Below are 15,208 nucleotides of genomic sequence, written 5' to 3' on the forward strand. Positions count from 1 at the left end.
AGTCTCCCTTCCTTTCAGGTTCTCCGTCTACCCAGTTCTCAAGGGCACACACACACTTGCAGACACACACATACACACTCACACAGGTAATCACTGTTATTGGTTTCTTATTTATCCTTCTAAATATTTTAATGTATTTATAAGCCAAATAAATATATATCCTTTCCTCCTCCCCTTTTTTACACAAATAGTAAATGCACAGTGTTCTCCTTGCTTTTTCTCACCATGAGATCTTCAAAATTCAACATATGGAGAGCTTTCTCATTCTTCATACTTATTTTGTGTAATATTTCACTGTGTGGATGCTATGTAGTTCTTTACTGAAGATTTCTTGGGGATAGAAAGGAGGGGGTTACATCACCCAGTATTCGTAAAATCTTCTTTTAGTCCCCTATAAACATCTGACGTTCCGAAGCTCCCTCCCACAGCCACCCGAATCTCCTCCCCTCTCCATCACTGCCCCTGAGTTTCCTAACCTCGCCCCTGCCCTGGATCCTTGTCCCTCCCCTTTCCCATTCCCTCTGCTGCTTCCTCAGCCTTCCTGGATCCTGCCCTTCGGAAGACACATTAAGCTTTCCCCATTAGTTTGGTCTTCCCTGGCTCCTCCAGTCATTGCCCAGAAGGATAACAGAATAGAAGTTTTCAAACTTGATTGTGCATCAGAGTCACGTGGAAGGCTTGTCAGAATGCACACTGCTGGATCCTGGTCCCAGAGATTCTGATTTCAGTAGGTCTGGGGTGGGGCCCACGAACTTGCATTTCTCACAAGTTCCCAGGTGATGCTGATGACGCCAATCCCAGGACTACACTCTGAGAACCACGGACATAACCAAAGCCCTTTGGCACTGCATGTAACAGGTCCTTCCTCCTTATCAAAAGTGGTCATTATAAATACTTCCCACCCCATCCCACACTGTGTGCAATGAGGGGGTGAGAGAAGTAAGAACACAGCCCCAAGGGAGTGGGGAGAATGTGCTGGTGGCCTCACCTGTCTTGACCTCTTGCCAGGTGGTCAAGATGATGATCGTTGTGGTATGCACCTTTGCCATCTGCTGGCTGCCTTTCCACATCTTCTTCCTCCTGCCCTACATCAACCCAGATATCTACCTGGAGAAGTTTATCCAGCAGGTCTACCTGGCCATCATGTGGCTGGCCATGAGCTCTACCATGTACAACCCCATCATCTACTGCTGCCTCAATGACAGGTGAGGACCCCATTCCCCATACCCCCTCCAGGAACCACAAAACCATCTGCCTGTACAGTGGCCAAGCAGCTGGCCTACCAGAGTCAGCTGGGAGACAAGAGGGAGTGGTGAGGACTGCGGCAAACTCATTACCATGCTCTTCAGCTCCCACTGATGATTGCTATGCAGGAATGTGAGCTCAGGGTAAATAAACAGATTTTTTTTTTCTTTTTCAAGAGGATCCAGATCCAGATTTTATGCAAAATCTGATTTTTAAACACTGCCAACCACGTGTGATGGGGAGAGGAAGGTAGAATTAAAAAAACCTCTGTGACTGCTGCATCTGTAGCATGCCTGCAAGCTGGAGCCTGTTGATGGCCTGTGAGTTTGCCCTATGGATCCAAAGAGAGAGAGAGAAAGAGAGTGGGTTTAAAGCTGAGCCCACCACACGCGCCACTGGAATACCATCCCCCACAGGGCACCTTCTCCCTTCTCTGATCGCTCACTTTCCTCTCCCTATCCCATTGGAAAACCTGGGCAGCTTTACCCAGTTTCTGCCTGCAGTTCTAGCAGGATGAGGTAAGCAGAGAGGAGTCCTCAAATGTATGATTCCTGCCCGTACTTGGTCAAAGGGGTTGGGGAGAGTGATCCCCACAACCTCAGACAAAGTAAGAGCAGGGGGCGCCCCATCAGGGATGGTGATCGTCAAAAGGGAATTCACCGTGACTCACAGAGGGTCCCAGCAGGGAGCCGGGACACCGTGGCTGCAGCACAATCTGTCACCCAGGCTGGGACCCCAGGCTCTGGGTGGGAAAGGAGGTGGGAGGCGGGGCAGGAACAAAATGCTTGTTACCATCTTTATATCCATCAGTCATCAGCCTAAAAAGTGCCTTCTGTGCATGAGACATTCAGGTTCTATGGATTTAGGAAAAGGCCTTCTCTTGAACTTGTCCGAATGCTCTCTCTTAGTCTAACTCAGAGACTTGGCCTTTTTCGAGGAGCCTGATGACCTTCATAAACTTTTGCAGGTTAAATCTCCCAGCATGTCTTTAAGTAAAGGCTGACTCTTCCTGTTGTACAAAGAGGGAAACTGAGGCTCACTGAAGGGGCATGATTGGCAGCAAGTCACCTTTCAGTCCCTGGGCTACTTGAGGGAAAAGACTGAGTGTTCTGTGTTTTTACTGCCAAATGTCTGTCAATGTTGAGCTAACCCAGAGCCCGCTGGCCCAGGCCAGAGCAGGCAGCCTTGCTCAGGCGTCACTCAGTGAAGATGTGCATTTCACGTGAACCCGGGTTCTGGTCCTGGATTTGATCTTGGTGACTGACCTTTAAATCTTTGGTGCATTAGTGTCTCCAGTTGTCTATTAATTTTAAAACCAATAATAACACAGAATCACACTTGGATGTGTTTGTGTGTTAAAGAGCTGCTGCAATGGTGGGGACCCCTTCTGAAGGCCAGCCAGCCCCAAGGGTCCTCTCTCCATCTGCTTTCTCCTGCAGATTCCGTCTGGGATTCAAGCATGCCTTCCGGTGCTGCCCCTTCATCAGCGCCGGTGACTACGAGGGGCTGGAGATGAAATCCACCCGGTACCTCCAGACCCAGGGCAGCGTGTACAAGGTCAGCCGCCTGGAGACCACCGTCTCTACAGTGGTGGGGGCCCACGAGGAGGAGCTGGAGGATGTCCCCAAGGCCACGCCCACGTCGCTGGACCTGACCTCCAACGGCTCTTCTCGCAGTGACTCCAAGACCGTGACAGAGAGCTTCAGCTTCTACTCCAACATGCTCTCCTAGACCGTGGGGCAGCAGCAAGAGCCACCAACCATTGTATTTGTCTTGCTTCACTTCATGCATGGATATTTCCTTCATCTGGAGACCATCAGAAACCTCTAACACTGGGGCTTGTGGAAAGGGTCAGAAGGGTTGAGGGAAAAACCTGCCGTCTTAGAGACCAAGACAAAACATGCAAAAAACACCCAGAACTCTCCCATCTTTGCAACTCACATGCTGTGTGACCTAAGGCAAATCGCTGAGCTTCTCTGAGCCTGTGAAATCATCATTCCATGATTCTAGAAGTAACTTGGACTCCATGTGAGGTTTTATTTCAGAATGAATCCTGCATTGCAACAACATATCAAACTGTGCCTGCAGCCCCTGTCCTACTTCAATTGCTTCATTCTCAGTTGTGCTCAGGTTATTGCTCCTTAGCTGGTGGCCCACCTCACTCCATCCATGTGAAATTGGAATGAAAGATTTGACTCTGTTGTCTAAGCATCCATGAAAAGAAGAAATACTTCTGCCCCTGTGTAGCTCTCAATATTTCATTACCTTTAATGAGAGCTCAGATTCTTCTGTTTTGTCTCCCTAATGACTGCCCTGAGCAACTGAAGGGGGCAGAAAAATGTCCACTGATGGGAGCTGACATCCATTATGCATCAAGGGTCAGGAAAACTGCACCATCCTTAATCTGGCTGAGCCTCTCTTTCCTTGTTTGTAAAATGATGGGGCTGAGTTAGATCTTCTAAATGTCCCTTTGAATTTTAACATTCAGTGGTTCTATAATGGTATGATTTTTTCTCACCAAAAAAAAATGGCAGTCTCAAGAAAGAATAGGAGCAGATCTTCTAGTGATAGTTTCCAGCCCCTGGAGAGGAAGCAGCTGCTAAGAGTATAGGTGATGCTCCCGATCGGACATTCTCTACTGGATTATCCTAAAATGGTGAGTGTGTTCCTTCTGGAAGGTTTCAGCGCTTTCCAGAGCAGGGGACTTCACACGTAAGCCTGCACCTCTCCATGAGGCTTTACCAGATTGAGTTCCACAGATGGAGAATATCATACCTCTTGGGTATCGTAGGGCAGGAGCGCCAACCCAGATTCTTAACTTCCTACTAGCATAAGACATGTGCTCAGATGCCCTGGTGAATGAGGAAGCTGCACCCCACATGTTCCTTCAGAGACTCTGAGTCTCCCCTTTGTGTCTCCCACCTCTGCTGACCTCCTGCCTTTGAGGGACGGCAACGACCCACCCATCCTTCGGGACCTTCAGTCTGTCAGAGCCAGGAACTTAATGCTTTGTGTCCTAATACAGCTTTGGGAGCTGTAGCAAGAGAGCACCCCATTCCTTTGTGTCTCCCAGATCCGTGCTCTGTCCACATGTGGGCGGCTGAAAGAAGCCTCATGTGGGGTTTGCAGGATGGCTGCGTGTGTCCTGTGTCCGTGGTGTTACAGGGAGAACAGTGCTACTCACAGGTTTGCAGACTCTCCCACCTGCTAGCTCTGATCCTATCAGGTCATTGGCAGGCCTGGGAGAAAGTGTACAAGCTAGAAAGACCCGAGAGCCATATTCTGCAGTGTGGCACAGGAGGGATTAAACAAATTTAATCAAGTCAGTTCAATGCAGATATATGAATGGAAGACTTAATTTTGGGGCACAAAAGTCAGTACCCAAAGCATTAGTCATACTTCTAATAGGGAATCATGCCATGTATGAATGATTCATGTCAGAAGGATATAAGAACCAGCATGATTATGAGAAGAATCTAAAAAGAAAGTGTCAAGGAATTGGGGCCATCTCATCTGCAGAAGAGAAAATTAGAGTTGAATTCAACAGGTGTTTGTTGAGCACATGCTCTGGACTTGGCCCTGCTGTGGGACACCCAGCTCCTTCCATTCTTGAGGCATCCACCATACTTGCTGTCACCAACTCACCCATCCCAGTGGGTCCAGTCTGCCCAGTCGGTATGGAGAAGCAGATTCCGCACAGGATTCTAAAAAGCCACACTCAACATGCATTATCAAGCCAAAGGCTGGGACCTTCAGAGAGCCTGTTGCAAGGAGAGTTCTCTGAGATAATACCAAAGGGAGCCGCCAGTAAGTCCAGGGAACCAAAGACGATGGGGTTGACCAGCATCCCCATCGCACAAAATAGCAGGGAATATGGGATGATTCTGGGCAGTTTCAAATATGACAAAGCATCACCTCACAGAGAACCCAGGAAGCCTTCCTCTGACCCAGCCCCCAATGTCCAGTGCACTTTAAAACAATGTTGTCTGCTCCCACGTGTGTGAAACACTATTATTTGTGCTGTGCATGGGTCTCATTCTTATTATAGAAATGTGTCACCCTGCATTTATTCCATAAGTGTTTTTCTTTGCTGTGCTGTCCAGTGGTGAAAGCCTATAAGACATCATGGGGCCATCTTTGTTATGCTACTTCCAAAATGTGGGGTCCAGTTGCTGTCAAGTGTTATCTGTATTGTGCCAACCTCCTCTTCCTCCTCCTCCTTCTATCTCAGGGAGGAGCTCTGATGTGTATCATCGACCACAGGAGGACCACAGTAATTGTGGGGTGAGGGGGGATTTTAAGGGAGAATCTAAAGGGCAAGAGACCTTGTCCTCCTCACCCCACACCAGAATGCTAAGACATGCTGGAGCGTCCTTTCTCTCAGAAGGACTGAGTGGACGCCTGGGAAAAGGGAACTCGGGAGCTGGCTTTAGGGGAGAGGAGTAGGCATGGAGGGGCTGGTTCCTGAGGTTTCCATGGGATCCTGGAAAGAATCTCTAGAAAGAAATAAAGTATGTGTTTGACTAGCACATGCCTGTGTTTCATCTCTAGGGGACCTAAGCATGCTGTGGAAGGCTGACTAGAGCGGTACTGGGAGCCCCAGCATAGTCAGAAGGCTGGAATCCAGCAATTCTCAACTCTGGGATGAAATGGGTGGGCAAGATTTGGGAAGCATTTCTAGGTGAGCTCTGGGAGTGATGTGACCAGAGATGACAACTACTAATAGAGTGGAGTCGGTTCAGGTCCTTCCAGAAGCAGACACCAAGACCGTTAGAAGTGCATGAGATTTATTGGGAGATTGGGAGAGATAAAGGAAAGAAAACGTAGGAGGAGGCAGAGAAAGCCTTCATACCCCTATGCAGATCAGACACCTGTGAGAAAAGGGGGAGTGGGGTTGGGTGGCAATGGGGTGGGCAGAGCCTCAGTCTGCAGTGCAGCTCTGAGAAAGTCTCAGCCCACCCAACGGCATGCAAAGACTGTCCATAGAGAAGACCCATGTTGGGCAGAAGTGGCTCCCCCACCATGCTCAGTCCCTGGCAGGGAGACAAGGGGTGGATCCGGCAGGTGCTGCAGCTGGAAACTGTCTGCTGTGCGCTCACTGTGCTCCTCACAGCAGCTTCTCTCTGGAAGGGAGATCCAAGCCAGGCACCTCCCGTGATGCCACCAGAGCTACGGTCCAGTCCCCCGTGTCTGAGAGTCCTGGTCTGGACACTCTTGGCAGCATTTGGAATTTCGATGGCCATCGCCGCGAGCCCTGGCTACCTGCCCGCTACTTCTAGGAGCCGCCCTGTGCCACCGTTCCTCCCTCAGTCCATTTCCATCAAAGGCATGGTGAGCAGCTGTTAACAAACATGCAGTGACAAAGAACGTAAAGGCATTGGGAGAGGGAGTTTTGAGCAGGTAGACAGCTATCCAACACATTTAGGATCAGAAACAAATAAAAATGCTTTTATTTAAATTAAGTCATCTTAAACTGGGGTATCTGGATAAGCTTTAAGGAATCCACAAATCTCCTGAAATCATATGCAAGTGGTGTGTGCGTGCGTGTGTGTGTGTGTGTGTGTGTGTGTGTGTGTGTAACGGGGTGCAATTAAACCTGAATCTCCACCAAAAGAAATCATTCACTTTCTGCTCTCCAGGAGAGATTTTACTTTGTTTATAGGGGAGAGGCAAGAGCTTTGAGCCCTCAGACCAGAGTGAGGCAGATGAGCCCCAGGAGAATGAGACTGGGCTGCTGGGGGACTGGAAACCACTTTGGAATAAAATCATAATTCAACTCAGTCACTGGATGAGTTAAAGCTAAATAATGTCATTGTTTTGGTTTGCTAAAGCTGCCAGAATGCAAAATACCAGAAACAGATGGGCTTTTATAAAAGGGGGTTTATTAGATTACAGATTTGCAGCTCTAAGGCCATAAAAGTGTCCACACTAAGGCACCAACAAGAGGATGCCTTCACTGAGGAAAGGCCGATGGCATCTGGAGTTCCTCTGTCACGTGGGAAGGCACGTGGCTGGCATCTGCTGGTCCTTTGCTCCCAGGTTCTGGTTTCAAAATGGCTTCATCACTGAATAAGCGAATAAGCTGTTCTCTCTGCTGTGGAATCTGAGGTTGGGAGCTCAGTCACGGCCCTGGGCAGAGGTGGGTGCTGGGAGGACACAGCAAAAAAGAACATTCCTCTCCTTCATCTCCAAAGGTGAAGGGAGCATCTCTGACTGCAGAACTGCTTTCCCAAACCCCAGAGACGATGCTCATTCCTCCTTGAGTTAAAGGAACAGGAAGAAAAGGGGGTGAAACTGTGGCTATCGTATCTTACAGCCTTTGGTCCTGGCTTCTCTCTCAAGCAGTGCAGTCTGCAAGGAGGGCAGGCTGCTTGTTAGAAACAAGAGAACAAAGGATGCTAGCCATGGCATGAGCCGGATGGGCCGGCTGCCCTGGCCCTGTCACTCACTGATGGCCGGTTGGCAGGGCACAGGCCACCAGCTCCTGGGAGTTCAAACCAGATTCAAACCCAGGTCCTCTGCATTATGGGCAGGTGTCTCCTCCACCCTCCCAAACCCTCCTCCTTCATCATCTTCTTCCTCTTCTCTTCCTTCTCCTCCTCCTCTCCCTCCTCCTTCATCTGCTTCCTCCCCCCTCCCCCACTTTTTCCTTTTGTTCTCTACTCTTTAGTCTGACACTGCTCCCATCCCTGGTAGCCCTCTCCTACCACTCTCTAGGTTTTATCACTATGCTCTGAATATGGTATATTAATTAATAAAGACAAAACTTGGTATGGTCATGACAAACCCACCCATCCCTACCCACCAATCCCCTTCACCCATCTCCCTAAATCCACCCCCCTTGTCCACTCTCTATCCATCTTCTCCTACTTTCCCCTCATCCTTTCATCCCCACCTTCTACTCACCCACTTTCCCAAATTGAGACGGCTCTCAGAGGATGGCTCAAGAATCAGTCCCAACACTTAAAAGAAGCACTGAAGTAACAGATCCAGACTCTCGGCTGAGCAGGAGGAACAGCCAACTCCAGAGGGAGGCCAGGCTCCAGCGCTGCAGTCTCCAAGCCATGGCAATTTACATATCTGAAGAACAGGAAGAGGCCACGAGTCAGAGTGCAGGGAGTAGGGCAGGGCAGAGTACACGCATGGCCCATGAACTCTTTCCAGTTTAGGTTGTTGCTCTGCCTTGCCACTCATTCACTAATCCATCCCTACATAAGGCATAAGAGAGGAGGCATGGACGATGGAGGTGTGGAAGATGGAGGTGTGGAAGACGAAGGACAACAGGCGTGGAAGACGAAGGTGTGGACGATGGAGGCGTGAAAGACGAAAACGTGGAAGATGAAGGCGTGGAAGACGAAGGCGTGGAAGATGAAGGCGTGGCCTTGGTGACATTTTCCGGCTCCTGGGGGGTGGGGGAGGGCGAGTACCTGTTTTGGCAGAAGTGTCCTCTGGAGGCGGTAGCTATCCTCAAAGACTGCAACTACCTGGGAGTCAAAAAGAAATACCGTTAGGGACAATTATGAACACAATTCTGTGTTGACCTCAGAAATGTGGAGACAAACCAAACACTTTTTCTAGGAGGAAACCAGTCCTCTTCAGCTTATTTTATACCTGTAAGGATTTCACAACTGATAGTTCAACTTTATTCATTCTGCAGGGAACTTGGGATATAAATTTTAATAACACACTGTCTCTGCCCTTGAGAAGCTCACAGCCCTGAGGAGTAGAGAGATGCTCACCACAGCCAAGGGGGAGGAAAGCCAAAATGGAGATGTTAGAAATCTTGTTGTGACACTCACCAAATGTAGTCAAAAGACAATAAGCTCGTAACCCCAATGACAATGCCCACACAATCATTCACAGAAAATATTTAACCAATGCATGTACAATGCCCACACAATCATTCACAGAAAATATTTAACCAATGCATTGACTTACTTCCATAACTGTCAGTCAAGAATTCTACATCTGGCAAAATTATCCTTCAAAAATAAAGGAGAGATTAAGAAACTGAAGATGGCAGACTGGTGAGCTGTATGTTTTAGTTACTCCTCCAGGAAAGTAGGTAGAAAGCCAGGAACTGCGTAGACTGGACACCACAGAGCAATCTGACTTTGGGCATACTTCATACAACACTCATGAAAACGTGGAACTGCTGAGATCAGCGAAATCTGTAAGTTTTTGCGGCCAGGGGACCCGCGCCCCTCCCTGCCAGGCTCAGTCCCGTGGGAGGAGGGGCTGTCAGCTCCGGGAAGGAGAAGGGAGAACTGCAGTGGCAGCCCTTCTCGGAATCTCATTCTACTGATCCAAACTCCAACCATAGATAGACTGAGACCAGACACCAGAGAATCTGAGAGCAGCCAGCCCAGCAGAGAGGAAACAGGCACAGAGAAAAAAAAAACAACACGAAAAACTCCAAAATAAAAGCGGAGGATTTTTGGAGTTCTGGTGAACATAGAAAGGGGAAGGGCCCTGAGGTGCATATGCAAATCCTGAAGAAAAGCTGATCTCTCTGCCCTGTGGACCTTTCCTTAATGGCCCTGGTTGTTTTGTCTCTTAGCATTTCAATAACCCATTAGATCTCTGAGGAGGGCCCTTTTTTTTTTTTTTTTTTAATCCTTTTTTCTTTTTCTAAAACAATTACTCTAAGAAGCCCAATACAGAAAGCTTCAAAGACTTGCAATTTGGGCAGGTCAAGTCAAGAGCAGAACTAGGAGAGCTCTGAGACAAAACGCAATAATCCAGTGGCTGAGAAAATTCACTAAACACCACAACTTCCCAAGAAAAGGGGGGTGTCCGCTCACAGCCATCATCCTGGTGGACAGGAAACACTCCTGCCCATCGCCAGCCCCATAGCCCAGAACTGCCCCAGACAACCCAGTGTGACAGAAGTGCTTCAAATAACAGGCACACACCACAAAACTGGACGTGGACATTAGCCTTCCCTGCAACCTCAGCTGACTGTCCCAGAGTTGGGAAGGTAGAGCAGTGTGAATTAACAAAGCCCCATTCAGCCATCATTTCAGCAGACTGGGAGCCTCCCTACACAGCCAAGCAGCCCAGAACTGCCCTGGGGGGACGGCACTCACCTGTGACATAGCACAGTCATCCCTCAACAGAGGACCCGGGGTGCACGGCCTGGAAGAGGGGCCCACTTGCAAGTCTCAGGAGCCATACGCCAATACCAAGGACTTGTGGGTCAGTGGCAGAGACAAACTGTGGCAGGACTGAACTGAAGGATTAGACTATTGCAGCAGCTTTAAAACTCTAGGATCACCAGGGATATTTGATTGTTAGAGCCACCCCCCCATCCCTGACTGCCCAGAAACACGCCCCATATACAGGGCAGGCAACACTAACTACACACGCAAGCTTGGTACACCAATTGGACCCCACAAGACTCACTCCCCCACTCACCAAAAAGGCTAAGCAGGGGAGAACTGGCTTGTGCAGAACAGGTGGCTTGTGGACGCCACCTGCTGGTTAGTTAGAGAAAGTGTACTCCACGAAGCTGTAGATCTGATAAATTAGAGATAAGGACTTCAATTTATCTACAAATCCTAAAAGAACCCTATCAAGTTCAGCAAATGCCACGAGGCCAAAAACAACAGAAAATTATAAAGCATGTGAAAAAACCAGACAATATGGATAACCCAAGCCCAAGCACCCAAATCAAAAGACCAGAAGACACACAGCACCTAGAGCAGCTACTCAAAGAACTAAAGATGAACAATGAGACCATAGTATGGGAGACAAAGGAAATCAAGAAGACCCTAGAAGAGCATAAAGAAGACATTGCAAGACTAAATAAAAAAATGGATGATCTTATGGAAATTAAAGAAACTGTTGACCAAATTAAAAAGATTCTGGACACTCATAGTACAAGACTAGAGGAAGTTGAACAACAAATCAGTGACCTCGAACATGACAGAATGGAAAATGAAAGCATAAAAGAAAGAATGGGGAAAAAAATTGAAAAAATCGAAATGGACCTCAGGGATATGATAGATAATATGAAACGTCCAAATATAAGACTCATTGGTGTCCCAGAAGGGGAAGAAAAGGGTAAAGGTCTAGGAAGAGTATTCAAAGAAATTGTTGGGGAAAACTTCCCAAATCTTCTAAACAACATAAATACACAAATCATAAATGCTCAGCGAACCCCAAATAGAATAAATCCAAATAAACCCACTCCGAGACATATACTGATCACACTGTCAAACACAGAAGAGAAGGAGCAAGTTCTGAAAGCAGCAAGAGAAAAGCAATTCACCACATACAAAGGAAACAGCATAAGACTAAGTAGTGACTACTCAGCAGCCACCATGGAGGCGAGAAGGCAGTGGCACGATATATTTAAAATTCTGAGTGAGAGGAATTTCCAGCCAAGAATACTTTATCCAGCAAAGCTCTCCTTCAAATTTGAGGGAGAGCTTAAATTTTTCACAGACAAACAAATGCTGAGAGAATTTGCTAACAAGAGACCTGCCCTACTGGAGATACTAAAGGGAGCCCTACAGACAGAGAAACAAAGGAAGGACAGAGAGACTTGGAGAAAGGTTCAGTACGAAAGAGATTCGGTATGGGTACAATAAAGGATATTAATAGACAGAGGGGAAAAATATGACAAACATAAACCAAAGGATAAGATGGCTGATTCAAGAAATGCCTTCACAGTTATAACGTTGAATGTAAATGGATTAAACTCCCCAATTAAAAGATATAGATTCACAGAATGGATCAAAAAAAATGAACCATCAATATGTTGCATACAAGAGACTCATCTTAGACACAGGGACACAAAGAAACTGAAAGTGAAAGGATGGAAAAAAATATTTCATGCAAGCTACAGCCAAAAGAAAGCAGGTGTAGCAATATTAATCTCAGATAAAATAGACTTCAAATGCAGGGATGTTTTGAGAGACAAAGAAGGCCACTACATACTAATAAATGGGGCAATTCAGCAAGAAGAAATAGCAATCGTAAATGTCTATGCACCCGATCAAGGTGCCACAAAATACATGAGAGAATCACTGGCAAAACTAAAGGAAGCAATTGATGTTTCCACAATAATTGTGGGAGACTTCAACACATCACTCTCTCCTACAGATAGATCAACCAGACAGAAGACCAATAAGGAAATTGAAAACCTAAACAATCTGATAAATGAATTAGATTTAACAGACATATACAGGACATTACATCCCAAATCACCAGGATACACATACTTTTCTAGTGCTCATGGAACTTTCTCCAGAATAGATCATATGCTAGGACATAAAACAAGCCTCAATAAATTTAAAAAGATTGAAATTATTCAAAGCACATTCTCTGACCACAATGGAATACAATTAGAAGTCAATAACCATCAGAGACTTAGAAAATTCACAAATACCTGGAGGCTAAACAACACACTCCTAAACAATCAGTGGGTTAAAGAAGAAACAGCAAGAGAAATTGCTAAATATATAGAGACGAATGAAAATGAGAACACAACATACCAAAACCTATGGGATGCAGCAAAAGCAGTGCTAAGGGGGAAATTTATAGCACTAAATGCATATATTAAAAAGGAAGAAAGAGCCAAAATCAAAGAACTAATGGATCACCTGAAGAAGCTAGAAAATGAACAGCAAACCAATCCTAAACCAAGTACAAGAAAAGAAATAACAAGGATTAAAGCAGAAATAAATGACATAGAGAACAAAAAAACAATAGAGAGGATAAATATCACCAAAAGTTGGTTCTTTGAGAAGATCAACAAGATTGACAAGCCCCTAGCTAGACTGACAAAATCAAAAAGAGAGAAGACCCATATAAACAAAATAATGAATGAAAAAGGTGACATAACTGCAGATCCTGAAGAAATTAAAAAAATTATAAGAGGATACTATGAACAACTGTATGGCAACAAACTGGATAATGTAGAGGAAATGGACAATTTCCTGGAAACATATGAACAACCTAGACTGACCAGAGAAGAAATAGAAGACTTCAACCAACCCATCACAAGCAAAGAGATCCAATCAGTCATCAAAAATCTTCCCGCAAAGAAATGCCCAGGGCCAGATGGCTTCACAGGGGAATTCTACCAAACTTTCCAGAAAGAACTGACACCAATCTTACTCAAACTCTTTCAAAACATTGAAGAAAATGGAACACTACCTAACTCATTTTATGAAGCTAACATCAATCTAATACCAAAACCAGGCAAAGATGCTACAAAAAAGGAAAACTACCGGTCAATCTCCCTAATGAATATAGATGCAAAAATCCTCAACAAAATACTTGCAAATCGAATCCAAAGACACATTAAAAAAATCATACACCATGACCAAGTGGGGTTCATTCCAGGCATGCAAGGATGGTTCAACATAAGAAAATCAATCAATGTATTACCACACATTAACAAGTCAAAAGGGAAAAATCAATTGATCATCTCAATAAATGCTGAAAAAGCATTTGACAAAATCCAACATCCCTTTTTGATAAAAACACTTCAAAAGGTAGGAATTGAAGGAAACTTCCTCAACATGATAAAGAGCATATATGAAAAACCCACAGCCAGCATAGTACTCAATGGAGAGAGACTGAAAGCCTTCCCTCTAAGATCAGGAACAAGACAAGGATGCCCGCTGTCACCACTGTTATTCAACATTGTGCTGGAAGTGCTAGCCAGGGCAATCCGGCAAGACAAAGAAATAAAAGGCATCCAAATTGGAAAAGAAGAAGTAAAACTGTCATTGTTTGCAGATGATATGATCTTATATCTAGAAAACCCTGAGAAATCGACGATACAGCTACTAGAGCTAATAAACAAATTTAGCAAAGTAGCGGGATACAAGGTTAATGCACATAAGTCAGTAATGTTTCTATATGCTAGAAATGAACCAACTGAAGAGACACTCAAGAAAAAGATACCATTTTCAATAGCAACTAAAAAAATCAAGTACCTAGGAATAAACTTAACCAAAGATGTAAAAGACCTATACAAAGAAAACTACATAACTCTACTAAAAGAAATAGAAGGGGACCTTAAAAGATGGAAAAATATTCCATGTTCATGGATAGGAAGACTAAATGTCATTAAGATGTCAATTCTACCCAAACTCATCTACAGATTCAATGCAATCCCAATCAAAATTCCAACAACCTACTTTGCAGACTTGGAAAAGCTAGTTATCAAATTTATTTGGAAAGGGAAAGTGCCTCGAATTGCTAAAGACACTCTAAAAAAGAAAAACGAAGTGGGAGGACTTACACTCCCTGACTTTGAAGCTTATTATAAAGCCACAGTTGCCAAAACAGCATGGTACTGGCACAAAGATAGACATATAGATCAATGGAATCGAATTGAGAATTTGGACATAGACCCTCAGATCTATGGCCGACTGATCTTTGATAAGGCCCCCAAAGTCACTGAACTGAGTCATAATGGTCTTTTCAACAAATGGGGCTGGGAGAGTTGGATATCCATATCCAAAAGAATGAAAGAGGACCCCTACCTCACACCCTACACAAAAATTAACTCAAAATGGACCAAAGATCTCAATATAAAAGAAAGTACCATAAAACTCCTAGAAGATAATGTAGGAAAACATCTTCAAGACCTTGTATTAGGCGGCCACTTCCTAGACTTTACACCCAAAGCACAAGCAACAAAAGAGAAAATAGATAAATGGGAACTCCTCAAGCTTAGAAGTTTCTGCACCTCAAAGGAATTTCTCAAAAAGGTAAAGAGGCAGCCAACTCAATGGGAAAAAATTTTTGGAAACCATGTATCTGACAAAAGACTGATATCTTGCATATATAAAGAAATCCTACAACTCAATGACAGTAGTACAGTCGGCCCAATTATAAAATGGGCAAAAGATATGAAAAGACAGTTCTCTGAAGAGGAAATACAAATGGCCAAGAAACACATGAAAAAATGTTCAGCTTCACTAGCTATTAGAGAGATGCA

The 15,208-nt window shown here is 45.3% G+C and overlaps 2 protein-coding genes and 1 long non-coding RNA gene across 3 annotated transcripts in view; 2 read left to right on the forward strand and 1 right to left on the reverse strand.

Moving 5' to 3' along the window:
- TACR1 (tachykinin receptor 1) overlaps nucleotides 1–6,119 on the forward strand; it is a 157,872-nt gene extending 151,753 nt beyond the window's left edge. Inside the window, exons 4-5 of the mRNA XM_037807422.1 lie at nucleotides 1,009–1,205; nucleotides 2,685–6,119. Coding sequence (XP_037663350.1) covers nucleotides 1,009–1,205; nucleotides 2,685–2,976 — 489 coding nt within the window. The 3' untranslated portion in view covers nucleotides 2,977–6,119. The remainder of the gene's footprint in view (nucleotides 1–1,008; nucleotides 1,206–2,684) is intronic.
- Nucleotides 1–15,208, forward strand: part of LOC119512632 (GC-rich sequence DNA-binding factor 2-like) — a 935,299-nt gene that overhangs the window by 654,098 nt on the left and 265,993 nt on the right. The window lies entirely within an intron of this gene.
- Nucleotides 7,186–8,895, reverse strand: LOC119512645. Its single transcript, XR_005212422.1, has 3 exons — nucleotides 8,673–8,895; nucleotides 8,152–8,325; nucleotides 7,186–7,391 (listed from the first exon to the last, which is right to left on the reverse strand). It is a non-coding gene; the product is annotated as an uncharacterized LOC119512645 (long non-coding RNA).

This window comes from Choloepus didactylus, chromosome 17 (assembly GCF_015220235.1).
Source record: "Choloepus didactylus isolate mChoDid1 chromosome 17, mChoDid1.pri, whole genome shotgun sequence".
Taxonomy (NCBI): Eukaryota; Metazoa; Chordata; class Mammalia; order Pilosa; family Megalonychidae; genus Choloepus; species Choloepus didactylus.